This window comes from Perissodus microlepis, chromosome 3 (assembly GCF_051167445.1).
Source record: "Perissodus microlepis isolate ML-2025 ecotype Zambia chromosome 3, ASM5116744v1, whole genome shotgun sequence".
Classification (NCBI taxonomy): Eukaryota; Metazoa; Chordata; class Actinopteri; order Cichliformes; family Cichlidae; genus Perissodus; species Perissodus microlepis.
The window spans coordinates 28,719,362-28,745,607 of record NC_140463.1 but is presented as its reverse complement, the minus strand read 5'-3'; the positions used below and the strand labels follow the sequence as shown (position 1 = coordinate 28,745,607).

Sequence of the window (26,246 nt, the reverse complement as noted above, 5' to 3'; positions counted from 1 at the left end):
GTGTGGTTTAAGTATGCAAAGAAGAATTTTTGAGCAAAATAATTATTATTCAAAAGTTCTGATCAAAGTTAAAACTGACCCAGTTTTGGCTCATGCCAAGCTTTTAATCTGTGGCTGTAATGAGCAGCTTCGCCCAACAGAGGGGGCTCTGAATTGTTAATGAAAGTCCTCTCGGTGTGCTCGTCAGTGTCTGTGCAGGTGAAGCGGGAGTGTGGGGGTGAATATTAATGTCACGTCTGTGCCAGTGCTCGTACCTCAGCTTAGGTTTGGGCGTGCTCAAGATGCTGTCGGTCTCGTCCAGCTCCGGCCCGCTGTCGCTCGGGTTGTACATCTCCAGGCTGTCGTACAGCTCGTCCAGGTCCTCCTCCACCTCCTGGATCTGCTCCCTGGACACGTGCTCCAGGCCAAAACCAACCTGGGAGAGACGCACGGAGGAGAGGGTGACCAACACACACGGTCGCTGTGCAGCTTTAACACCTAGAGTTTCTGTTTATCACCTGAATCTGTCACTTCTCTTCACACAAACAGAAGCTATAAAAAGCACATCGACGACAGCCTCCCTTCCTTTAAATGAGCACTAATCTCTGTGCGTACAGGGGACAGACGTGTTGATACCAGCTGTGAAACCCGACACGGATCACTGCCCATTTCTCTGTTGACACCACGGGGCTTTGCAAGCCCGCAATTTCACAGAAGCTGAATATCAAAAGTGAAAGACGCGAGATGCTTACATGCCACAGTGACCTGGCTAACATCAGAGTGAGTCAGGCAGCTCAGCCACAAACTCCTAAACAGGGAGCCCAGTTATAGCAGTGATTTGGACTTAAAAGGTAAGTATTCATGCATGTAATCATAAGCAATACAAGCAGGGATAAACAGAAATAACATGAGTTTGGATCAGCACTCAACTCCAAAAATGTTCACTTCAGCGTGGGAACAGAGACGTCACGCACTCAAGAGCCAGCCAGTAAACCACACACAATGGATAATCATTTGTATTGTTATCTGATGTGATAGCATAGCTGGTTCTGCTTTCATAATGTAACACTATCCACCTGTGTGTGTGCGCATTTGTGTGAGATCACTGAGGGGGGAAAAACAAGGTGGAGACGCATTCGTTAGAAGCAACCACCTCAAAGTACTCCGACGGGTGTTTATATGTCTGTGGACAGACTTTTCATTGTGATTGTGTCATAGGCACACACGTGGCTGGCATCTCAACGAAAGCAGACTTGGACGGCAGGATATTTCCTTAAGGAAAAACACCAGCGCTGTAAACAATATCATTACAGTCGCTGGTACTGGGAATTTGTGTAAAACACTACTGATCCATCAGTTCAATCACAAGCTGCACTTTTGTAATATTTGTTGAAATACGTTGTGTTTTAACCTGCAGGAGGTCCTGAGTGTTTCAGATTGATGTGCATTCTCACTGAAAGCGCGCTTAGTGCATGATGTGAAGCTGTCCCCGCTGCTGCTATGGTGACGCTTTTCAACAAGTTTATGGTCTTTTTATGGGTCAAATGACAGGTGAGGTGTCAGGCCCTTTGTAGTGTTATTGTTTGTCGAGGGGATTGATTTAGTTATTAGGCAGTTGGTCAAATAAGGCCAAAGTCTTACTGCCTTTAGTACACGTGGACTGATGGTGCACCATCAGAGGAATAACCGTGAGACGGCTTTTGTCTGAGAACTCTTTACTATCGAGTCAGATGTGATCCCATTGCAAAAGCAATCTAGTTTGTTGTTCAACAAGGATAAGCTGGGGTAAAATTAGATTTCTATTGCAGCGATGAGTTTCCAGATAGTTAATAATTAAACTTATGGTTGAATCTATAAGAATCCAACTATCCTCTGCTCCTTATCTGAGTTTGGGTCACAGGGACTCTGGGGCGGTGGGGGACTGAGTGTTTCTCAAGAGAGCCCAGAGGTATAATCCCTCCAGCTAGTCTCCTGGCAGCCTTCTCTCGGTAGGACATGGTTGAAACACCTCTTTTAGGTGACGTCCAGGAAGTATCCTAATCAGGACCACCTAAACTGACTCCTTTAGCCCACGGGGCCTTGACCTGAAAAGGCTACATTGGTCCACAGGGGTTTGCTGCTTATTGGATTGAGCAGTGATCAGTGTGGAGGGCAATCCAATCCTCAGCTCCCATAACCAGTTTGCAGTACATGGAGCGTCACTTCTACCAAACCATCATTAAATAATCAGGTCAGATTTGACCAGAGGCCCTCATCAGATTAGATCACACAGACTGAACAAGACCCACCTTTGAACTCCACTTTTGTTTCAATCTCAACTAAACACCTAAAATTTTATAACTCTGTCTTGTGCGGCTGTGATGTTTTCCCAGTAACAAAATCTGTACACAAACAGACATAAACAACAAATATCAAACCGCCTTCGTGGTACTTAAAAAGTAGCAGAAAGAGTTTTGCTAGGATCAGCAATGTTTGTAATCACATGAATAAAGCAGAAGTAGATTTTCTGCAATACTGGTCACAGCAATACACACGGAAGATTTTACAATAATAGTGATCTGAGTAATTAAAATAAAAGAAGTCACATGTTCAGGCTAACACACAGTTAGGTCTGTAAGATTTGCCTCTGCACACCATTACAGCAGATCTTAAACCAGCTTTAATTAAAGAAAGTGTTGCATTCAATGTTCAGGAATTACAGACATTTTTATAACCAGTCTCCTGTTTTCAGATGCTCCGAATTAACTGAACACAAGTCTAGAAGGCTGACGTGTAGAGCTTATGGACGTCAGCAAATGCTGTTTCCTCACTTGGGATGCTTTGTTAGACCTTTAATGCAGCCGCTGCTTTTTTGTGGGTCTCTGCCTTCAGTAGCCAAAAATCTGCTCCACTGAGTTGAGATTAGGTGACTGACTTGAAGAAAATCACATTTATTTGCTTTAAGAATCTCTTGAGTTGCTTTTGCAGTTTGCTTTGGGTCATTATTTGCACTATGAAGCACTGTGTGACCAGTTCTGCAGCATATGACTGAATCTGAGCAGAAAGTACAGCCCTGTGCACTTCACAGTTCATCCTGCTGCTTGCATCTGCAGTCACATCATTAACAAACACTACTGACCCAGTTCCTCTGGCAGCCATACATGCCCTCGCCCTAACACTGCTGCCACTATGCTTCTCTTCCCATCATTCTGCTACATTTTCATCTTAGTTTCATCCGTCCACAAAAAACTCTCCAGAACTGTGCGTGCTCTTATAGATGTTTTCAGTCCAAGTCTGATGTGACTTAAGTGAAACCACTGATGGTTTTCACCCTATTGTAAAATCTCTGTATTTACATTCATCAAGAGTTTCTCCCTACCTTAGACAGCCGCCTCCTCAAGAGTGTTCATCACATGGTTAAATGCTGTGAAGCTGTTCTTTTAACCATGGAAATAATTCTTTCATCGTGCACTTTGGCCGTCTTCTGTGCTCTATTAGGCTTTTTAGTGTAGCTGAGCTGCTGAGTGCATTCATTCTTTCTAACAATGCACCAGACTGTTGATTCTTTTCGCTACTGAAGTTTTTGCTCTTTCTGTGACAGGTTTCCTGAGATTTGCAGGCTTAATGACGGCATACTTCACTTGCACCGACATCTCTTGGGCCTCATATTTAAAATCCCAGTGAAAAGCTACCAAATACAAGTTTAATTAACTCCAGATCTTTTATCCTCTTAATTTGTCATTGATTAATGAATGGATGGGCATCATCTGGCTGCTGTGCAGCGAGTTATCCAATTAATTAAAAAAAAAAAACCCTCGACTTAAAGCTGAAAATCTGCACGTTAATACCAAATCTGAAACTCCTCTGTGGTGGTGTGCAGACACAAAATTACACAAACAATCCAACTGTATGAAATCAAACAAAATCAATATGCCGTATACGCTTATACAAATAAAATAGCAATATTCCAATTTGCAATTTTGAAAAGCGACACGAGCAAGCACAGGATGCAAACACAGACGAACAAAATTCGATTGGTAAAGACACAGAGGGAAGGCAATGAAATTTTAATAGATTGTAACACACACGCACCCACTTTGAACAGCACACACATATTTTGCTTGACAGAAGCACACAAACACACACACACACAAAGATCTTTGTTCTATTTTAAATTACAATGTCGTTGTGAGCTGCCAGCTGAATCTCAGTTGTTCTGCCACATCTCTCCCACACATCTCCATGTGTCTTCAAAGCTCAACTGAAATACACGTCGACTCCCAACAACCTGGCAAACGCACACTCTGAACCTTGCACATAAAGCCGAAGTGTGGACGTGTGATATAAGTGATCAGGAAGGAAGAAGAGCCACGGAGAGGGGAGGGGAATAGAAGAGAGAAAAACAACGGAGAAATGAGCACCCACCTCATCTGTCACTTTAAACCTTTTCAGCAAGGCGACAAACTTCTGTTTGATGTTGGGTTGCTGTGAGAGAGAAAATGGAAAAAAAGGCACAACGTGAAACTCGGAGATAGATGTTCATATCAGTGTGTGTGCATGTGTGTGTGGGGGGGAGAACACGACAGCCTAGGGAAAACCGACAGGAGGCAATCTCCACGCACTTTTCACGCCTGATGAGTCAAAACAGCAGCAGTTAATGGATGCAGCATCACTTCTGCAAAGGAAAAAATGTGTCTCGTGTTATTACACTGGAATATGTGAGAGCGGGCCCGTTACCGAGGTTATCCAAGTCGACGCTTCCCAACACGAGATGCGTTTCCTGAATAATCGTAAAGGACTGATTATCTTATTCAAAAAGTGATCTGAAAAAGGAAGACGTAACATTTATTGAACGCGAGTCTGGAGTTTTTCTTGAAACGTGCAACATCTGTTCGACTCGGCAGTTCAAAATTCAATTAAATTTTTGCGTGCGTGACATTTGTGAGCCAGACGTGATTATCCTGCAAAACGGCAGCGGATCTTCAAATGCACAAGTTATTTTTACCTCAAAAACTAAATCCAAGACTATTTCTAAAACACTAGACTTTTTTTTCCCCCTGTAATAACCATTTGACGGCCTCATAGGTGAGTTGATATGCTTACTAACTAATTTGCACACGCAGCAGTTGCAGAGAAATGTTATAATTTATTGAGCCACCTGGTCTCTTGTATTAGCCTCTGGCTCATACTCTACAAACACATCACATAACACCACCGTTGCTTTAAATGATAATGTAGTAAGCTCCAGGCAGCTGGTGACATTGTTGCAATTGCTCTGTTGACACAAAATAACTGCAATATGTTTAGAATAGGGTTTTTTTTTCCAATGTTGCAGTAAAGCTAAAGCAACTAAATACAATGTATTCACAAATAACGCATTCATTTCAGACATAAATGTATAAGAGTATACAAAAGGTTCAGCTAAACAAAAATCAGAAACAAAGAAGGAATAAATCACATGGTCTAGTATGAATGGCCATGGGGGAGGTTTGACACCAGTGCTCTAATGTATTTACTGTCACATGTCAATCAATGGTATCCTGCATTCTCATTGGTAGTCACTTTAATTGCTCACTTCAACCGTCAGAAAAGTTAAACTCAAGACCCGCCCACTATGTACTGCCGGCGATCATTTCCCCCATGGTTATTTGAAGTCATGGATTTCTATGGGGACTGGTTGCCATGGTGCCGCCAGTCACTGTGTGAATACCCCTTAACTCTGGACGTACCCACCCCACCTGTTAGCTGTCAGTTATTTTGCCAAAGGTCACTAACAACATTCACTGTGTGGCCCTACAAACTGCCCATTCACCTCTAAGCTGTAGTAGTAGAACATTGTAGCAGTAATAGAGGTAGTTTATAAGGTAGCGAGCAGCAACCACCATAGCAGCTTCTGCAGTTCCTCCAATCACCACTCGAGGATGCTTCTAGAAGCAAAGCACACAGACTTTCATATCCAAATGATCAACATCACTGCAGAACGTGCTTACAGCCCAGTCCAAAACCTGTTTTGATTTCAGCAGCACATTTTTTCCCCCTAACATCGATGTTCACAGTTGTATGACTCACCCACTGAAATATTAAGCAGCAACAAGTCTTAGCTGTTTGTCAGACAGGTGGATGCCAACAGAGGCGTAGCTGCAGCTCCCTGTGACTAACGTTTGTCCTTTCGGTATCTCTGTGTTCATCTATTTGTTAATGTGCATCAGTGATTTGTGGCTTTACTGGATTCTTACATAATTCTGCATAAATCTAATAAACACTACGATTTTTCGGGTATGTAATTACCTGGATCGGTCAAAAACAGATTATTCTGCATGAATATTTAATCTAGAAAGCAATTTACTAAATGTACTTTGCAAAAAATTGACTTTGATCCTATGATAGTGATCTAAATTTATATTAGTCAATGTGATTATTGCCCAACTGTATTTACAAAGGCAGGACCTCTATTATTGTCCGCTGTGTTTTATAACTCATGACTTAGATGTCCTGATTGGACATGAAAAATACAGATAATGAACAAAAGGCATAGTTTCAAGCGCTTGGCATCATCCTCTTATTCTGTGACATTAATTTTAATGCACAAAGTCAAGCAGCAAATACAGCCGACTCATAAACACACAACTGTCCTTGCAAACACTGCAGTTCACTGTTTAAATATGAAGATTATTCTACCTGAAGCCATCTTTGGGACACGGCATGTTTTTCTTTTTTTAAAATTAGTGGAAATCCAACAATCTTCGCATGCGTGGGAATCTACTTCAGGCCAAACGTTAAAATAAAATTATCAGCGTTGATTTTGGTTTAAAAAAAAACAACAACCCAGAAACAAAACAAAAAAAGAAAGGAAGAAAAACTCAGTTTGGATGTAAAAAAATGAAAAAAAAAAGTACAAAGCAAAGCTTTCATCTGCAAAACAAGTGGGTGTCTGAGTGGCTGTGGAGAGTGAGAGTGTTTTGGAGGATTTGTGGCAATTTGCTGCTACGCAGTGGAGAGGGTCGGCTTCATGTCGGACCTCCTGGGGACGCACAGGGTGCAGGGTCTGCTGTAGGGGCTTTTAAGAGCGAGTACATATTTAATGTGTGTGTAGCAGTGCAGGTGGTTAGTGTGTGCATGTGTGTGTTCTATAGAATCTACAGAGGTGCTGCAATAACAGCCTCCTTAGACAAACACAAGCACGCACATACCAAATGCTGCCTTTCTTCTGCTAAGCTGCAGCTCTACCTTCATTTTTTCCAGGGTGATTTAAAAAAAATTAAAATTGTGTTGTAATCTGTGCCTCCTGCTGAGCCTTTATGTACAGTTTTTGTGTGAGCGTGTGTGTCCGTGCATCCTCAGGTTAAACTCGGCTGATTACACGTAGAGTGAATGAGCGGCAGAAAATGGATTTGCAGATAAACCAACACGGGAGCGAGCCAGGCCGAGAGAGAGAGACAGGAGCGGGAGGGGAGGTTGGGGCGAGCAGATAAGGAGGAGAGGTTGAATGAGGTGAGGCGAGAGGCTGCGCAGGAGGAGGGAGGGTTGTTGAGTCCAGTCAAATCAAATTTATCTGAAACGGCCGTCGCACGAAGCGGGTTTGCTGCAAAAGTGCTTCACGGACAAAATAAGCAGGAAGACAGAAAAACGAGTATAAAAGAGAGGGAGGATGAAGGGGGAGATCAGGGAGGGGGCTTTTCTTCTCCTTACCCTGGTGATACCAGCGTTGGAAGGCAGCTTACGCCTCGGCTTCTTCTTCCTCACCTCCTCGTCTTCATCAAACAGATACTGAGAAGGAAAAAGTGAGAGAAACACGAATGAGAGGAAGACGAGGAGAGCAAGTGGTGTTTTAAAGGTTAGTTCAAGGTCGTCAACTTCAGCTATAAGAAAATAAAAACTAATAATGAGTCTTAGCGACACAATTTGTCTGCGTGGTTACACTGTTGCTCCTGGTAACATGGATACATTGTTTTTTCATTCAGCTGCTGGCTGAATGAAGATAACTCAGCTGAAGCCAAAACCACTATTTCTCTTTATTTTGTGTTTTTTGGTTGTCGTTCCTCCTTTTGTGCCAGCGAAACAAAGAAATGTTCAATACAAATGTATTTACTTATTTTTAGACATGGTTTATTCTTTTTTGCTCTTCGTTTTTAAACACTCCTTCAAGTGAAAAACTGAAAGACGCTTAAATTTATCAGATCGCTTGTCATAAAAACAAGGAAACACACCCATAATTTAGAAATCTGTCAAAAACTCTTTTATAACCAAATTTGAGCCGACACACTGGACCTCATGATGCTAAACCACTTAAAACCAAATTTTCTGTTCCGGAGTAAATAACTGTAATTATGCATCTTCATCAAAAAATAATAATGTGCTTTCCAGCTTTTTCTGCTTTTTTCTAAAACAGTAAATTAAAAAAAAATTCACGGATAACAAAAATAATTATGTTTTAGTATTAAAAGTAAGTAAAAACATCATTTTGATTAAAGAGCTTGCACATCCTGGCGGATTAATTACTGCCAACATCAGTTTTTAGGTTTCTGTAATTACTAATACTGTGACTTAAACCTTAGGTGCAGCTCAAATAACTTAATAAGTAGGTCACTAAATGTATTCTTATTTTTCAGTAGACCGATATCAGTAAACAAGGCTGATATTAACCAATACAGATAATTGGGTGCTATATTCATGCATGATCAGTATTCATCTGAAATGTAGTTTCTTCAGGAGAATTTTTCATAATATAATATCACAATCCTTTAATGTCATTAATGCACTAACCAAAGTCAGTGCACAAATCTGGAAATCTGGGAACACTGGCTCGCCGTGTTGCCAGATGACAAGTAGAGCAGAATAGATGTGGCTAACTTGGCTGAGCCTGACGTTCAATTAAAATCAATTAAAACAACAGCTTGTGTTTATTCCCCCCCATCTGTCTCTCATTTAGCAGTGTTGAAATGTCCCTCAAAACTCAACTTAACTTGCCCTTGGTTATATTATCATCAAAGCACACAAAAACCATGAAAACAAGAAACCCAGCTCTGACCCGATTCCTGCTTCAGTATTGAAGTTAATTCTTCACCTCTCTACCGTAACGCCCTGCGCTCCGTTTATCCTCCCTCTTGGCGCTTGGATTCCCTCCGTCTCTCCCTTCTGCCTTTTCAATCTGGCTCCCAAAAGCCTCATTGCTCTTTTCTTATCTCTCCATGCTGTCTTTTTGCTCCTTTCAATCTCTCGCACCGATGGGCGCCAATTCCCCTTACGTCCCCCCGAGACCCACCGTCTTCTCTCTCGTAATCTCAGAAAGAAGGTAACATAATAAAGAGAGCACCAGTGCTCTGCTGATCATCACACCAGTGTCACTGTGAACTGATGCTCCTGGGGAAAACCCAATAACCCCGTCGGTTTGACCAAATCTGGACGACTCGCTTTTTCTATTGTTTCTGTGTCTGTTTATACAAAAATATTTATTTGTAGACGTGGAAATCAGTGGGAATTATGGTATTGGTTCAAATGTGAGTGCTGGGTTTTTGATTTTTAGATGTTTTCATTCTTTGTAAAGCTGTAAATATAAATTATTTATGATCTGTGCTGCTCACATAGTTTCAGCAGCCGCTTCCATGATGTAAAACAACTTGAAAATGGAGGGCGAGGCATTAATATTTAATTAAAACAACAACAAAAAACTCGTGTTGAAAAGTGTAGAAATCATATTAGGTCAAATGTGATGGCATTAAATGTTTTCCAAAGCAAGCAGAGTGACTGCAAGATTAATCATGAAGTGATTGTTGTCCTCATCTCAACACACCTGCCCATGAATGGGGTCATCACTGCCTTCCTGCTCTGACGAGTAGCTCTCCTCCTCTTCTTCAGAGTAGTTGTCGATGTCTGGAGAACGATCTAGGGAGACGCAGAAAAAGAGACGCCACTGAGGAATGGGAGCAAACTGACAGGAGGAGGGCAGACACAGACTATTAGAGAGAAAGATAGATTCGGTGAGATGATGTGCGCACCAGACATCTTTGCTTTAGGTCCCTCGTGATCGATGGGCTGACTCGACAGGGAGTAGACTCTGATCTCAGCGACGGGCACTGAGGCATCCTTCACCTGGCTGTGCAGCCCCAGGATCTGGGCACCCTCGCTGGGGTGCTGCATCACCTTGAGGAAGGAAAAACGCAGCAGCGTTTAAACGAGATCAGAGTCAGCCGGATTAAATCTGTATCGTGCAGATGGCATCATGTTTGCCGTGAATAATGTTCTAGATGATATCAGACTACCCAGAACTGGATAAATCTTTAATTTCAACTTGAGGCTGGCTTCAAAAGCAAGTCAATCCACATAGGCTCCCATGTTAAAGTTAGAGGATAAACAAGCATGTTTACAGCGTGAACGATTAACCCACTTGTTTAAACTATATTAACACTTAAAGTTTGTGTTATTAGAGGCTTAACAGTTTTAGGTTAAATGTTTAGCTCAGCTCATTTACCACTGGACTTCACCTTAGCTAATTAACCACTAAGCTCCCACTAATCTTTACCTTAACTAATTTATTTAAGCCTCTACTATGTCTACTTGTCACCTTTTGGGGCATTTCTAATGTCATTTTTACTGTCTGGTTGACTCTTGCAAACACACCCTTGTTATTCATTTCTATGCATCTACTCAGCATTAATTAGCAGGTATCTGTACAGTCTTATTGGTGCACCTTGCTAACTAATTATATATCTTCGTACTTCCCTCTCGTGTCCAAATATGGTCACTACTGGCTCCTGAAGAACCAGAATGACACTTTGTAAACAAACAGGTCAAGTCACAGTGGGTACTTGATCTTTTTGTATACAGACTATCACAAAAGAATTGTTACATATTCTGTATAACAGAGTATAATGAAATGTAAATGTATCCACATTCTAGCTACGTTTTTATCCACAAGTATCCACAACTTAGTGTGTGCTAGCGCCTGTATGAGATTTGAATAAAATCTCGACGTTCTCTTTAAAAGAAACTCTTCCCAAATGAGCGTCTGAATATTCAAATAGCAGCATGCAAACAGAAACAAGGAGACTGAAAAAACAAAGAAGTCAGATAATCTTTTTAACTGAATTATTGAGGATAAAATCGACTTATTTCCATTCTTGGTCTTCCTGTACAGACAAAGTAGGGATACACTGGACTATACATCATTTAAACAGCATTAGACGAGGAGGGGAAACAGCAGTGAAGCAACAGAGACTGGCATGAAAGCTCTGCAGATGGAGAGAAATGCAGAAGCTGAATCTGAGTCGAACGACAATAAAGAAACCGGGAGACAAAACAAGGCTGAGGAAAATGAACAAAACCAGACGCCGACAGAGAAAGCAGGCACAGGCGAGGAAGAGGCAATCAATTCTCTGTGCGGCTGCAGCAAAGAGCAGCGCCACGTGTGCTGTGTGTCTGTGTGTGTTTGTGCGTCTAACCGAGTGACACCCAGCCTCTCTCAGGAATCTGGTCACACTCGCACATTTAATGAAGTCTGAGCAGCTTATTATGGAGCCAGCCTTAGCCAAACATTCAAGGAGAGAGACGTTATTGCCGTGCATCCATTCACCTACACTGGTGCACATGCTGCCGATAGCCTCCCGAAGCTTCCTGCAGCTGCTAATTTTAACCATTTTCTCAAAGAAAGACAATTATGCAAATCTGTCAAACAGCATGAAGGCAGAACATGCGTGTCTGAGGATGAACACAGACGTAACTCGACTGCTTTTCCCCTCATGAAGACAGTAAAACCCACAGAAGGATTCAGTGCAGGCGCATCTTCTGAATCTTTATGCAGTTTTAAAAATTAAAGTAGTTAAATGCCACCTGAGCTCTTGATGCTTTATTTTCTTCAGGTAGTTAAAAATTAAATAGCAGTAATGATGACTTTAATATGATTTTAATTTAATATATCTTCAAAGCCTAAAAGTCAGAAACATTTATAGATATTGATTAAATTAAGAAAAAGTAATGAAACCAATGTTTTATTTCTCAGTATCGTGGAAGCACACGGGCAATAAATGACAAGATGATTTTAAAGGAATTTTTATGTCAGCTCGCTCTCACACTTCCACTTCTTGCAAAATTGTGCATTTTTATGGAGGATTTCATGGTGCTTAAAAAGTGACAACCAATAATTTTACACCGCTAGATCTTTGAATAACCTCCCTCCACCAATGACATCACATAAAACCTCCAACTGAAAGTGAGCCTGTGTGGTTTGCACGCTCTACAAAAAAAAAAAAAAAATTAACAGTAATTTAAAGCTTTAAAGTCAGACTCTCTATTTGCCTCGTACAAATAAAAAAAATCACAACTCACACAATAAACCCCCTGTGAGCATTGTTCATGTACGAACAGATTAGGTAGATATCCAAATAGTCTGGAGATAGTTTGTAACAAAGGTAATAAGGAGTCGGTTCGTATCTACTGTGCAGGATTTAACAGTAAATCACAAGCTAACAGCTCTCTGAATGAATGAATTTCGAGCTATGTGTGAATCAGCTTCACTTCTAGATTAAGACTGGAAGCCTTTCACACCAATTGCCTCTAAAGTGTTTACTACCAGGTAAATCAAAGCCATTCGTTACTCTCATTATTAGTCGCTTTGATCGTTCGCCTTGAAGTTGAGAAAGTTTATCTTGAGTCCTGCCCACTAGTTGCTAGTTTGCCCATATTTTTACCACATTTTTGAACATAGTTGCTTCACTTTCTATCGTCTCTGATGGCTGTGAATCACTTCCAGAGTGGACGTAGTTTCAGTCCCCAAAGAAAAGTCCAGCTTCAAAACATTAAAAAAGCAGCTTGACACCAAAAAAACCCCTAAAATGTGTGGGTGGTCTACTGCTAACCTGCTCCTGTGCAGCATTCAATCTTTAACCACCTCACCAGTGTAAGCTTTTATTAGGGCTCAGGATCACGGCTGCTTGATTGACAGGTGAGAGGAGCACAGGCTGACTGCTAAACTTCACCTCGGCCGCTTTGAGTTGCTAATCTCGACCTCAAGGCCGTATCTGTGGTGTTGGTGGCTTTTGTAGCATTTTGTATGCAGACAAATAAAACAGCTTCCTGTGTGGTCCGAGACAATAAGAGCTTGTCAGAGAGGTCTGTGCTGTGTTTCTGTGAGTGTCTCATTAGTCTGTTATTGTGCACTAATTAGCAGCCATCCTTCTCTGTAATGTAAACATATAACACAGCTTATTGGCGCACTTTACCAACTAAGCTTGCTACGACTTCAATAGAAAACTGCAGAACAGTGCTTCACATCACACAGACTACTCTGCCTTTGTATAACATTCATGGCTGTGTCACACTTGCTCTCAACAGTAACTTTGTCGACACACTTTCACTTAGACGTAACTTATGTAAGTATTTTATTATGGCCCATAACTGAAGGCAGCTGCTGAGTTTGTGTTCATTTATTCAAACAAAGCACTGATTGCAGTGAACACATACTGTGCAGTGTGACGGTTAAAGATAGCTATACTCAGTCTCCAAAATACATGGCAGCTTCTGAAAATTTCTGCAAAATGAACTTTGTGCATTTTTTCTGTGGATTAAATTTGCCATCCCACGAGGCATCGGGGGGCTTTGGTGCACATGTCTGTTGAGACACCATGAGTGTATAGAATAGTTAAAAACGAAAAAAATGTAACTGAAATTACACATTTTCAGCACTAACAGTCAAAATAAAACCGAGTTGCGCAAATCTACAAATCTACTATGGCAACTAAATGAAAGGAAACTGAAGTGTGGAGAAAACTTCAAAATAAAAGCAAAATGAAAACAAATGAAGAATTCTAAATATGCAAAAATACGCAGCCACTGTTGGACAATGTTTAGTAACACTCGAGGAATTAAAGGTTCAAAGCCCGCTCAAACGCGACGTAGCCCATAACTACGACTGCAGTGAGTCCATCACTCCACTCAGAAATCGACTAACCCGTTAACCTGGTTCTCGAGTCTCACCGTACCTTGTTGGTACAAAAATACTACTTTGTAGTAGGGCTGCCACAAACAATTATTTTGATAGTCGACTAATCAGATCATGCATCCATTGGACGTACAGCGTACAGCTTATTGCACCAGCAGCATCTGCTCTTATATAACTATCATTAGCTTAAAGCTTTAAGTGTTTAAGGTATGTGCTAACTAAAAATAAAGACAAGATGATAGTTTATTAAATTTTAATGAAATTTGTAGATTGTTTCGGTGAAGTTTAATAAACTCCTTGCTATCTAAAATATAACAGGACACCGGAGTATATTCTCAAGCATCTCACACTTCTGATAATCAGATGTCTGCTTGATGTTTATGCAGCTGTGTAAAAACTATAACTTTAATCTCAGCCAAACCGATTTACTGAGGAACAAATAAAATACTGAAAAAAGCCAAACAATAACATTTTTAAGTTATCTAAGTGACTTATAAATCATGTTTAACCTGAGTAGCGAAAGACTGCGGTGGGTTTGAAAACGATTTGCAGGGAGTCCGGTGTTCTCACGGCTCTAGTGAGCCTTGCCCCCGGCTAGCTATCGAGCTAGTGGGTAACAGACGTCTCCGAAACCTAGGAGCGCTTTTGAAAACATGTGGCGTCTTGATAAACTGAGCAGATGTTTGAGGTTTACACAGCTACATTCTCGCTTGAAAATATGTTAAACGTTTATTTTGTGACCCAGAAAGAATAATAAGAGTAATATTAAAACTAAGTAGCTGCCACCATTGTTGTAAACTGAGCTGGGCTGCGCTATGAATTCTGGGACAGAGCTACTTCTTCTTCTCCGGGGTTTAACAGCAGCTGGCATCCTTGAACATGCAGTGCTGCCATCTTCTGTTTCAGTCCGTTATTACACTCTTAAATCCTACTACTAATTCCTGCGTCTTTTGGGATCTTACAAAGCTTCAAACGACGTGTCGACTATTAAATCAGTCGTCGACGATTTTGATAGTCGACGTAATCGTGACTTGTCGACTAATCGTGGCAGCCCTACTTTGTAGCAGTTAAACTGTGATATCCTTGGTATTTTTCGACGATTTATCTAAAGAAAAGGAAACAAATGATGTGTTCTTGCAACATGCTGATAGTAACAAAGTGCCTAAAGATACAATTGTTATCTGTAATGTGTAGACACAACACTGGTTAGTCCAGAGAGACTGGACTGAAAATATGTGGAAAAAGCAGCCCTACAAAAGCTTTTAAAGACCTTCAGAAATCCTGGAGAACTTTTGCTCCGTACCACATGAAAGGCTATTCAGAAGCAAAATATAAAGAAATGGGGAGTGGCTCAAGACTTTTGCGCCGTCCTGAACTTCTTCTAAGTTATCCTTCATTTGCTTCCCAACCAGTCACAGCTTCTTGAACCTGGTTCTGGAAGTTTCTTCCTGTCAAAAGGGAGTTCTTCCTTCCCACTGTCATCAAAGTGCTCGCTCATAGGGGCTCATCTGATTGTTGGGGTTTCTCTGTATTATTATAGAGTCTTTACCTTACAATGTAACGCACCTTGCTGCTGTAGTGATCTGGTGCTGTATAAATAAAACTGAATTTGTAAGATTTCAGATTCAGAAGCAAAATGTTTCTGAAATCATGAACAGGTTCAGCAGTTCATTCTCCTCCTGCTGCTTGCAGGGTCAGTGGAAACTACCTGTCATATTAAGGCAGCACAGTGCCATCAACATGACATTTCTCTGTGACTCTGAAAGCCCACATGTGTCCCCTGTAGCGTATTATTTTCCTGACACACACACAGAGCTTTAGGCAGAATATGGCAGCAGAGTAACTTCTGCTGTGGCTCAGAGGGAATGAGTTTGAACCTGCCATACGTACGAGTCTGAATTTATGGCCTCTGCCCTTTATAAAGCACTCAACAGACAAATTGTCTGTTGAGACTGGCTCCGGAATAAAATGTGACTTTATTATATATGCAGGGACGGCCATGGAAAGCCAGCAGGCACCAAAAACATAGTTTAATCAGGACTGGAAGTCTGACTTAGGGTTGGATGTATTATAACAGCTCACTCTACCGTATTTGGTTCAGTTCCATCTACAAAGGCACTCCTGTAAACATGAGATCAGACCCGTTTGTTGAGTGACTGTGGATTTATGTTCTTTTCTCTCCATAAAACATTTTATGTGAAGCCAGTGAGTTGAAGGTGTTTTACACATTTAATAATCCTGACTCACACACACACACACACACACACACACACACGCACACGCACACAGCTGGTGAAAGCTAACAGGCGTTCCTAAAGGACAAAGACCGTCCACACGTGCGCACACAAGTACAGACGGCATAAATCACCAGCCTTTTAAAGCAGTTTCATATCGGAGGAGGCAGGGAATGTGAGGAGCTTTTGGCAGAAGAGGCTGAAATTTAATTGTACGTTTGATTTATGGCGACATTTATGTCGGCCGAGAAGAGGATGCCGGGCCAGAGATCAAAATCCAGCGTCTGATTTGAAAGCGCACTCGGCGAATTGAGTTTACGTGAAGGTTAAATGAAGGTTGGCAATAAATACGTTTTGCGAGCCACCGCTGTGAATGAAAATTTCCTGAATGACAAAGGAGGAGAGGAATGATGTGTATGAAGGGAGCTGCCGCAAGAGAGGAGCATCGCGGATTATCGTGCTGGATATTAGCTTTAGAAAACGTTCTGCGAAGACCGGCTGAGAAATGAAGATCGGATTTAAGCAGAGGGCAGAAGCTGCATGTTTAGAGCGATGAGACCGTGACCGGTGGCTTGTTGGGTCAACAGCTCAGATCAGCTGGGACTTTTGTCTGGCTGCAAAGGATGAGACTCCACTGACTCGACAGCTCGCAGCTGATGCACCCTCAAACATGCAGCTTAACCTCCATCTGCTGCCTCAGAGGGGCCCAGTGCTGGAAATGTAAGAATAAATAATAATACTATAGCCACTCGTCTGTTAAAGCAAAGTGCAATCGCTCACCTGCCTGATACTCATTTCCCTGCAATGCTGACACAAACACGAGATTCTGCAAAGTCGCAACTCTGTGCTTCACCTCTTTGAAGACCGCAGAGAATGTAACTGCTGCTGAGAGGACGCGTGACCGTCTCACAGTTGGTGTTTCACTTTGAATTTTCTACATTTTTGGGAACGAGCTCAATCTTGAACACTGTCAGAGGATTTCGTCTGTTTTTTCAGAAACGTTCAGCTGGACTTAAAGACAAACAGATGGAAATTTGGCCATAAATCAAGAATGATAGAATTTAATGATATCACGATATGTGGCATCATGGTGGTGCAGTGGTTAGTGCGGTTAGCTTAATTGGTGAATCTAAATTGCCTGTAGGTGTGAATGTGAGTGTGAATGGTAGCCCTGCGACAGACTGGCGACCTGCCCAGGTTGTACCCCAACTCTTACCCTTTGGCAGCGGTAGTATGGTGGTACATCCCTGAATTAGATAAATGGAAGAAAACAGATGTATGGATGTTTAACCGACATGTGTGGAAGCTGGTAAGAAGAGATTTCAAACGATCACCGATTGGTGGATTTAATTGCCCTGTTCCCTACGTGTTGGATACTTAACATACATTTTCACAACTTCTCGCTCTCCTGTAATCATAACACTCTGCATAAAATAGAGCTTTTGTGGACAAAAACACAACACAAACGCTGCTCCTCTCTGCCTCTTTCTCTCTCACACGCACTCATGGAAAACATCTAAACATCCGAACAATCATTAAGACTCTCCCTCCTTCCACATCTTAAATTATCTATCTCCATTCAGCTCCCTTTGTTATCTTATTTACCTCAAATTGTTTGCTAGCAGCTAGCAGCAGTCAAACTCTGACAATAGAAACGATCCCGCTGCTCTTTCTCCAGAAATTGTTCGCTCTAGTTTTGACTCGTCACAGTCTTTTGTTTGGAGAGCACTACAACTGTGCAAAAGTGCCGCGGACAAGGTCAGCTGGCACAGATGTCTCCTATAAGGGCTTCGGGCTAAACATTATTTTCCATCACTAGCCGATGAATCATCTATAAATGTTTCCACAAAAAGCTGCAGCACTGCTTCCAGTAAAGAAACGCTGAGGGTTTATTTATGGGTTTAAATAAATGCACATTGCTATTCAAAGAAGCTAAACCTAATTTAGAAAAACACATTTAGAAAGATAAAAAAAAAAGGCCAACAGAAGACGTATTGAATGTAGCTCAAATGTCCCATTTTCACAGGTTTATTCTACATGCAATAAATGCAGCACATTTAAGGCATTTGAGGAAACGTCAGGAATAATCAAGGAGGAAGAAACTGAAGAGGCAAGTGATCAGATTTAAAGGTTAAGAAAAACAGCATAAATCACCTCTGCAGGTTTACGTTACCTCGGCCATGTTGATTAGACCCAAAGCCAGGGTCTTGTAGCCCAGGATGGTCCTGTTCTTGTATCGCTTGCGCCTCTGCAGCATGATCTGAAGCTTGTTGGCATCTCTCTTTAAGAAATGTGGATACTGCAGGTAGAAACACACACACACACACACAACACTTATTTCCTGAATGAATTCAGATGTTTCAATAAATAATGTTTATTTCTCAGGACTTGATAATTAGACTGATCCAAACGGCTTCTTGTATAAGTCCCCTCACACACACTGACCTCGCTCAGCATCCCCAGTTGTCAAACTACTTCGTCTGAGCCCAACTATGACATAACCCATCATTAACGATCTCAGCAGCTGCACTATAAATGGAACCAAACTTGCTCCTGTAACAATGTTTAAAGCCGTGAAACGACTCCGGTGGCTCGATTTTAATAAGCTTCCTCTCCGCAGTGCTGCTGCTGTAGGAAGTTTAATGTATAATGTATAATGCCTGGCTCGGTGCACTTGGCAAGCTCCAGAGAGAGAAACTCCCTGACCTTTTAGCAGCGTTTTAGAGTCATGGAAATCGGAAAGGATGATTTAGAGCACAAGAAAACCCCGCTGGGAACTACATTAACCACGCTCTGCCTTAATGCACTCCGTATTGTTGCTGTATGGAGAGTTGCAGGCGACACTTCTGCAGCTTTGTGTAAACTTTTCCAAACTATCCCAAACTGTTTTAATATCACAGGTGCAAATGCATCAGAGCTAAAGGATCCGCTTCCCTGATCCTCCCTCATCTAGCAACGCTAAAGTTTTCCATGTTTGTAAAGATACAGTACTGTGCAAAAGTCTTACGCCGCTCCACATTTCTTTATGTTTTGCTAATAAAATTGGAAATAGGTGCAACAGTTTACTGAGGCGTGTAAAACATACATAATGGAGTATATAAGGCAAAAACTGAGTTTGCACAATTCTAATGAGCTTAAAAGTCAATATTTGGTATGACCACCTTTACTCTTCATCACAGCCTGAACTCTCTGAGGAAGCTTTCTTCTCATTTCTTTAAGTAGACTTCAGGAATAGTTCTCCAGGTTTCTTGAAGGACATTCAACGCTCTTCTTTGGATGTTTCTGCCTTTTGTTCTGTTCTCTGTCAAGATGATCCCACACTGCTCTGGGGAGGCCAATCCATGACTGATAGTGCTTCATTGTGTGTTTTTCTATCCAGGTGTGCTTTCACTGTACTGGCAGTGCTTCGTGAATTATTGCTACACTGAAAACTGAAGCCAGTTTCACTCAGACACTGTACAGATGGTATTGCATGGCAGATCAAAATCTGACTGTACATTTCTGCGTTCATAATTCCCCAATTTTGACAAGATCTGCAACATCACTGACTGAAATGCAGCCCAAATCATGACGGAGCTTCCACCGTGTTTTACAGATGACTGCAGACACTCACTGTTATGAGTGTCTCCTGACCTTTTCTGGACATATTGATGATCATTTGACCGAAAAAATGTAAATATGAATTTTGGATTAATGACTCTATCAGACCTGTTACCACTGATTTTCACTTAGAGAACTTAAAATTGGTTATTTGCTAAGTTGTCTGTCACATGTAGACACAACACTGGTTCATCTCTTGATTTAGGCGCCTTTTTGATGCTTGAATGGTTCACAGATCAGTGCACAGCTTAACAAATAAATATTGCTGTGAAAACGATCAGGTACAAAGACTGGAGTGAAAATGAAAATCAGCCAATGTCAAACAAAACACAGAGACCTTCAGAAGGCCTGGGGAACATTTGATCCAAACCACTATGAAAAAATTACAAGAAGGCTCCTCGGTAAAATATAAAGAAATGACGGTTGGCTCAAGACTTTTGCACTTCTGAAGCTAGAGATTCAATTTTTTGTGTTATTGTTGTGGCTATGTTTTCTGTAGAAACAGAAAGTTATTGTTTGGCTGTGATTGACGGGTCCCTGATCTCGCTGAACCTTTGTTCGTACCTGGAGGGAGAAGGTGAGCTGCAGATCGGTCTCCGTCAGTCCTGCTGAGGACAGCAAGATCTCATTGGAGCGCAGGATCCGCTTGGAGCCCTGAAGACGAGACACAGACTGATGACTACAGTAGAAACGGTGAAAGTAAAGAAAGCAAGCAAGAAAAAAAGAGAAAGATTTCTATTAGCGTGCCCTAGCTAACTCCAGCAGACTCATCATTATCATCAGCCATGCACAGCCGGAGGAGGAGGTGAGGAAGGAGAAATGCCTGATAGGAGAAAGCAGGGCTGGAAGACTGAGCGAGCGGCAGCCGCATGGAAAAAGAATTAAACCAGCTTAAAGAGCCTTATGTGAGAGAGCAGCAGAGAATTTAATGGTTTACTTAGAAAACAAGATGATAGCAATCAAGACTGAAAACAAGCCAGCGAGTAGAAGTTTGGAGTGGAGCCCTGGCATTAGAGAGAGAAATGACAACAAAATGTGACAAAATGCAGTATTTTTGAAGTATTCTGTGCTAACTTTAACTAACTTGGCCGCCTGCGCTGCCAAAAAGCTCTCCAATGGTCAGAAAAAGTGGGATTTGGCAGCGCTGTTCCTTCTGCCAGTTCTAAGAGAAAAGCACCCGGCTAATGAGGCATTTCAGAAAGCAGCTTGGCTGCAAAACAACGAGGAGGAAGCGTGTCTGCGTCCAATGAAACCGACTCAGCAAAACAATGAACGGCTTTACAGAAAAGACAAACGGGGCAACAAATGCTGAGTCTTTCGGGTTTTTCCCAGGTGGGGAGTTTGTTCGTTTTTCAGCAACGTTTCATCATCTGCTCGTTAAGCATTGTTGAAAGTGGAAATCTTTGAATCCTATAATGTCATTTAATGATTAAAGATAAAGATAAATGTTCAACTCAAGCAGACTTTGACAAAACAGGATGTAACCTTGGGGAGGATTTTATTTCTAGGAAAGTTCAGTCAGACTTTAAAAAAATTGATTTTGTTTCCTGGAACTGAGCTTCGAGGTATGATTTTAGTGCCCATCATCTAATTCTGTTTTGGTTATTACTCAGTTATCGCTGATAGACTGTTCACAGGGATCTGTATGTGTAATCTTTAACGTTGTTTTATTCTGTTTGCAGAAACTTTTTCTTTTCATGCATTTCTAAAATAATGCCTCCATAAAAATCCAGCCTCCGTGTACAGCAGGTGTGCTTCACCTCGTGCTTCTGGAGACGTCTCGTACCTGCAGTTTGACCGCGATGACGACTGAGGTGAGGTCCTTATCCAGCTCCTTCAGCATGATCAGCTTCTTCAGGGTCAGATTGAAAAGCCTGCAGGAAACACACACAACGACACTAAAATTAGATTCGATATCCAGCGCCCTCGCACTGCTGCGCTCTGAGCTGCGCAGCAAACAGATGGATGCCTGATGACCTGTTGATCACTTTGCTTGTGCTGCGAACTGAGTCTCTGGGATCGGGAGTGTTCAGAAGCTGCCTGGAAAAACTTTAACTGAACGCCTCAGTGCTCACATTTGCACATGAAGATATTTTTGCCAGCTACTTATCTGTCCGCGTTTACTGTCGATGAGATTATTTCAGCCTAGGAACATTTCAACTTCAATTCACCCCAAAAAGCTTAATATAGAGCAAAGAGTTAAAAAATAAAAGGAAATGAGCAAAAAAAATTCGCAAAACAAAAAACTGAGGCAATTTGTCTGCAGCACAAACAAATCAACTTCCTCTGCACAATAAGTTACACGCTTGAAGCGATGATTAGGGGAAAATATTAGAATTACACCGAAGTACTCTTATTAATGTTTTCTTATGGACAGAAAAGAGCAAAGATTTGACCTGACAAAGTCACTGAGTGTTAGCCACTTTGAACTGAGAGCTAGCTAACACCAAGTATCTTTAATCAGGGTTGATATTCTAGCTGATCCAGCTAAATGTAATAGTCTGTATAGAGCTTTACAGTAAACCATTGTCCCTGTTAGACTCAGATACGATGATAAAAGGGGGCACTCTTTCTGGCTAACGACCCATTTATCAAAAGCTGCTAGCCAATGAGAATGCAGCATCCTTAATTTTGTTGTGGTTCTGACCATCTTTTATATACAGTCTATTAAATCAAACAAGTATGAAATTGAAGTTGGCTGTAAGTGAGCTAAAACACGATTATTGTTGGATATTCACGCATATCTGCTTAAAAATTATTTCATTGCACAGTTTGTCGAGGCGTATACACAACACTGTCTGCAGCACATGCAGCTGGGAGTCAACTGTGTATATTCACTAGAGAAACAGTATCAGCTGATATATACAGAGGAGGTTTGAGCACTGACAGCCAAAATCCAGCATCAGTCACACTTTGCTGTGGACCACATACATGTCTGTATTATGGCCTAAAAGCCAACTTGTGGTAATTTGTCACTTCCTGTCTCCTCTCCGTTCACCCTGTCCCTCTCATCAGGGCCATCAAACACAGCAAAAATAAAACAGGACTTTAGAAGAGGCGTTGAGCGCGGTTCTGCTTTATCTGTTGGCAGGCTGTTAAGAAACAAAATATTCCAGCCCACGATGAAAATGGATTGCTATTTTTGTCAAAGTTAAAAATGTCCCGTTCAAATGACACCAACACTTACGTCAGCACACATAAACAACGACAAAAACCAAAAATCATGCCGGATGTCTTCCATCTGAAAAAACAGCTAAGAAACGAGAGATTGGCCTCAGGTTTCCTGACACTTAGAAGAAATACTCAAAATGCCAGTGTTCAAAAACACAAAGGGACATACAAGACCAGGAGCATTTAAAGACCTGAAACCGAATCACTGAAAAGACACACACACATTCTCGTTTTGATATCTTAGTGAGGACATCTAATTGACATAATGCTTTTCCTAGCTGCTTACCCTAACCATCAAAAATGTATGCTTAACCCTTAATGCGTAGCCTAAACCCAACCATAACCTAACTGTAACCCTGACCAAAAAAACACATTTTGGGTTTTTTGGTCCCCACAAAGATATCTAAACAGGTACAAACACACACACACACCTCCCCAATAGCAGCTGAGCACCCGGGGGTCAGTCTGTTCAATAATTCATCTCCAGGGCTTAAGAGACAGAAAGTAAACCGCTAGAATAAACCTAACAGAGCAACCTGGAGGAAATCAAGAAGAAACATGGAAGCTAAAAACGAAACAAAAAACAAAAGCAAAGGACACACAAAGAGAAAAAGACACAAATGCATTGTGCCAATAAATTATATACAGGAAAAGACAGGACAACAACAGACAAGAGGGAGGAAGAGGAAAAGACGTAAATGACAAATAACAAACAGAGATGTGGAAACAGCCGTGAATACAGAGGAGGAGGAGGAAACAAAAAGCAGGCAGGCACAAAAGGGAGAGGAGAAAGGAAGCGAGGCTGAGGCATGAAAATTGAGGGAGACATCACCAGAGAGAACAGAGGAGTGGTGATGACAGAGGCTGGCAAAATGTGCGCCGAGAGATGAACTGTCTGACATCGCAAATGGAAAAACGAAACATCTTTTCTTTTGTAGGGCGACCAATATTTATAAGCAGCAGATGGAGAGCAAGATAGTTTAAACGGTCAGTTATGTAAATATTCGCCACACCCTGCACCGATCAATCGCCCAGAGAGGACAGAGGTCACATCTAAAGAGCCGCGCTGTTACCCAAAACATAGACAAGAGTCTCTTTTGATGTCACACTAAAAAGGCGGAGGGCGAGGACAGGAAAATTGCTCCGCATTTCTCCCTCAGCTCCCTCTCGTCTCACCTGGGCCTTCTCCTAAATCCACCCCACTTACTCGCCTTTCATCTTTCTTTAAGTGCTCCCTACCCAATCACCGAAATTGACAAGTGGCCCCCGACTGCTGATGCAACCGCTGGAAAAAGAAAGAAAGAAAGTCAGCGACAAACATAGAGAGCCTTTTCTGAACGCAGAGGTTTTTTTAGTTTCACGATCAAAGCAGCCGGGAGAGGCTAAAGCTATGAATAAAAAACGATCAATTTTTATCTCCGATAGAAAAGGCCAGCTAAGACTTCTGCTTACACCTGCTGGATATGAGTGGAATGAATCGAGGTGGAGAGGGAGCAGAAGAGGCCGGGTGCCAGTGGTCGATCGGAGATGGGGCTGAAGCACCTGGGGCGAAGGGAGGTGTGGGCAGAAAGTGGATGAGGGAGACGCACAGATATACACAGAGAGAAAAACAAACTGCAAACACACAAAACAGGAAGAAAAAACTGTTAAAAGGTTACTACAAGCAACCACCCAACACTTAGAACTGCTCCAGTATGACTTTCTCACAAATATTTTATCGCTTATTTTCCAAAAAGCCCCAGAGTTTGGTTTCAAATCGTCTTCTTTCCGTTGCTCCCTTTGAGGGGTCGCCCCCACAGATCATCTGCCTCCATCTCACCCTCTCCCTAGTTTGGTTTTAAATATTAAATGCCAAATGTTGACATTTAGAAGAATTTTGCCTGGGTGAAAGTAAAATAATCTGGCCATCAAAGGTCTCAGTCACATGATGTAGAGACCGGTTGCTAGGGAAAAAGGTGTATTAACCAACCGGCTGCAAGCTGCTGGAACTTAATGGGTGAAATCTGGTCACAGAGAAGGATATGATGATAGCGGCAACCTCTTTGCAACTGCTTTGTTTGCTAGCAGGTGACAACTTTTGAAGGATGACACCAACTTGTCTGCAAACACCTGCCAAGTGGCAATTAAATCAGAAAAAGTGCAACGCAAACAGGAAACGGACAACCGTTCAATTTGAGCGGTAAGGCACGACTTTTACTTTCAACGCAAACGTTTTCTGTTTGCGGTTTGCAACACGTTAAGTTTCTCCAAGAGTAGTTGGTGAGTTGTTTGCAAACAAGTCTGCAATCGGCTAGCAACTAATACATCACCATCTCTGCAGTAGATGTTGTGGCAACCAACTGGTTAGCCAGAGGTTTAGCTGGGCGATCACAATCGATACCAAAGCGACTGCATTGGTCACATAGTGGGAAACAACTGGTCTCCAAACAATCCCGGACCCTCCCTGTCACTCCCAGGACAGAATGGTAAAGGTTTACAAAGAATACCCATCTAATTTATGAATGCAGACAGATTGCCAACACGCTGCAGTTAAAGCGCCTGCTTCAGTCTGCATGCCAAATATCCTTGGGCAAGATGCTAACACCAAGTTGCTCTCTGATGCATCCATCAGTGTATAAATGTTAGACAGAAAGCGCCTACATTGGAAAAGCATGGAAAAAAGTGCTTGTATGAATGGGTGAATGAGGCAAGTTGTACAAAAGCAGTCTGAGTGCTCAGAGTAGAAAAGCGCTATATAAGAACTATTCCATTTACCCGCACAGCTTCACATAAATAATTAGCATTAGCATATATCCACTTGGCATGGTAATATATAAGAAATAGCATTGCTAACGGCTATTTTCTACATTTTCCCTCTTATATTTCCATCTAACTAAAAGCAGAGCAGCCTGTAAATCATCTACGACACCAAATCATTGTTGGCTCTCTGCTCAGTAAAGAGTCAAGGCTACAGAAATGTTAAGAATCCACACAGTAACTTTTAACTTACTGCAGTAATTGGTTCACCACAAAAACTAGTTCAGTGCTTTATTGCTTGTGTTATATAACAGCTTCAAGAATTCAGATTTCCCTCGAGAGGAACTTACTACTTTACTTGTTGCTCTGTAAATGGATGCGAGGAGCGCTGGGATTTCTGCACAGTCTGAAACACGAGTTTTCCATTAAAGCATCGTGTAGACACCAAGTTTTATTCTTTTCCACTGTTATTTATGCTGTTGTTTAACTACTGTAAATCCCCTACGGGATTAAAGAAAATGCTGCACCAGCCTTCACTGCCACAGTGATCGGACCAGTAACCATAGTCGGCGAGGGGAATCACATGGTAAAGGTCAAAACAGTCCGCCCGCCAC

General features: G+C 41.8%; 1 protein-coding gene across 3 annotated transcripts in view; it reads right to left on the bottom strand.

Annotated features, from left to right (window-relative positions):
- The window catches only part of pacs1b (phosphofurin acidic cluster sorting protein 1b), a 73,923-nt gene that overhangs the window by 14,862 nt on the left and 32,815 nt on the right, over positions 1 to 26,246 (bottom strand). For all 3 annotated transcript variants that reach the window (XM_084923883.1, XM_084923884.1, XM_084923885.1), the window contains exons 2-9: positions 21,512 to 21,599; positions 20,290 to 20,379; positions 18,299 to 18,424; positions 9,954 to 10,098; positions 9,749 to 9,840; positions 7,648 to 7,725; positions 4,384 to 4,443; positions 255 to 415 (exon numbers count right to left, since the gene is read on the bottom strand). In XM_084923883.1, coding sequence (XP_084780009.1) covers positions 255 to 415; positions 4,384 to 4,443; positions 7,648 to 7,725; positions 9,749 to 9,840; positions 9,954 to 10,098; positions 18,299 to 18,424; positions 20,290 to 20,379; positions 21,512 to 21,599 — 840 coding nt within the window. The remainder of the gene's footprint in view (positions 1 to 254; positions 416 to 4,383; positions 4,444 to 7,647; positions 7,726 to 9,748; positions 9,841 to 9,953; positions 10,099 to 18,298; positions 18,425 to 20,289; positions 20,380 to 21,511; positions 21,600 to 26,246) is intronic.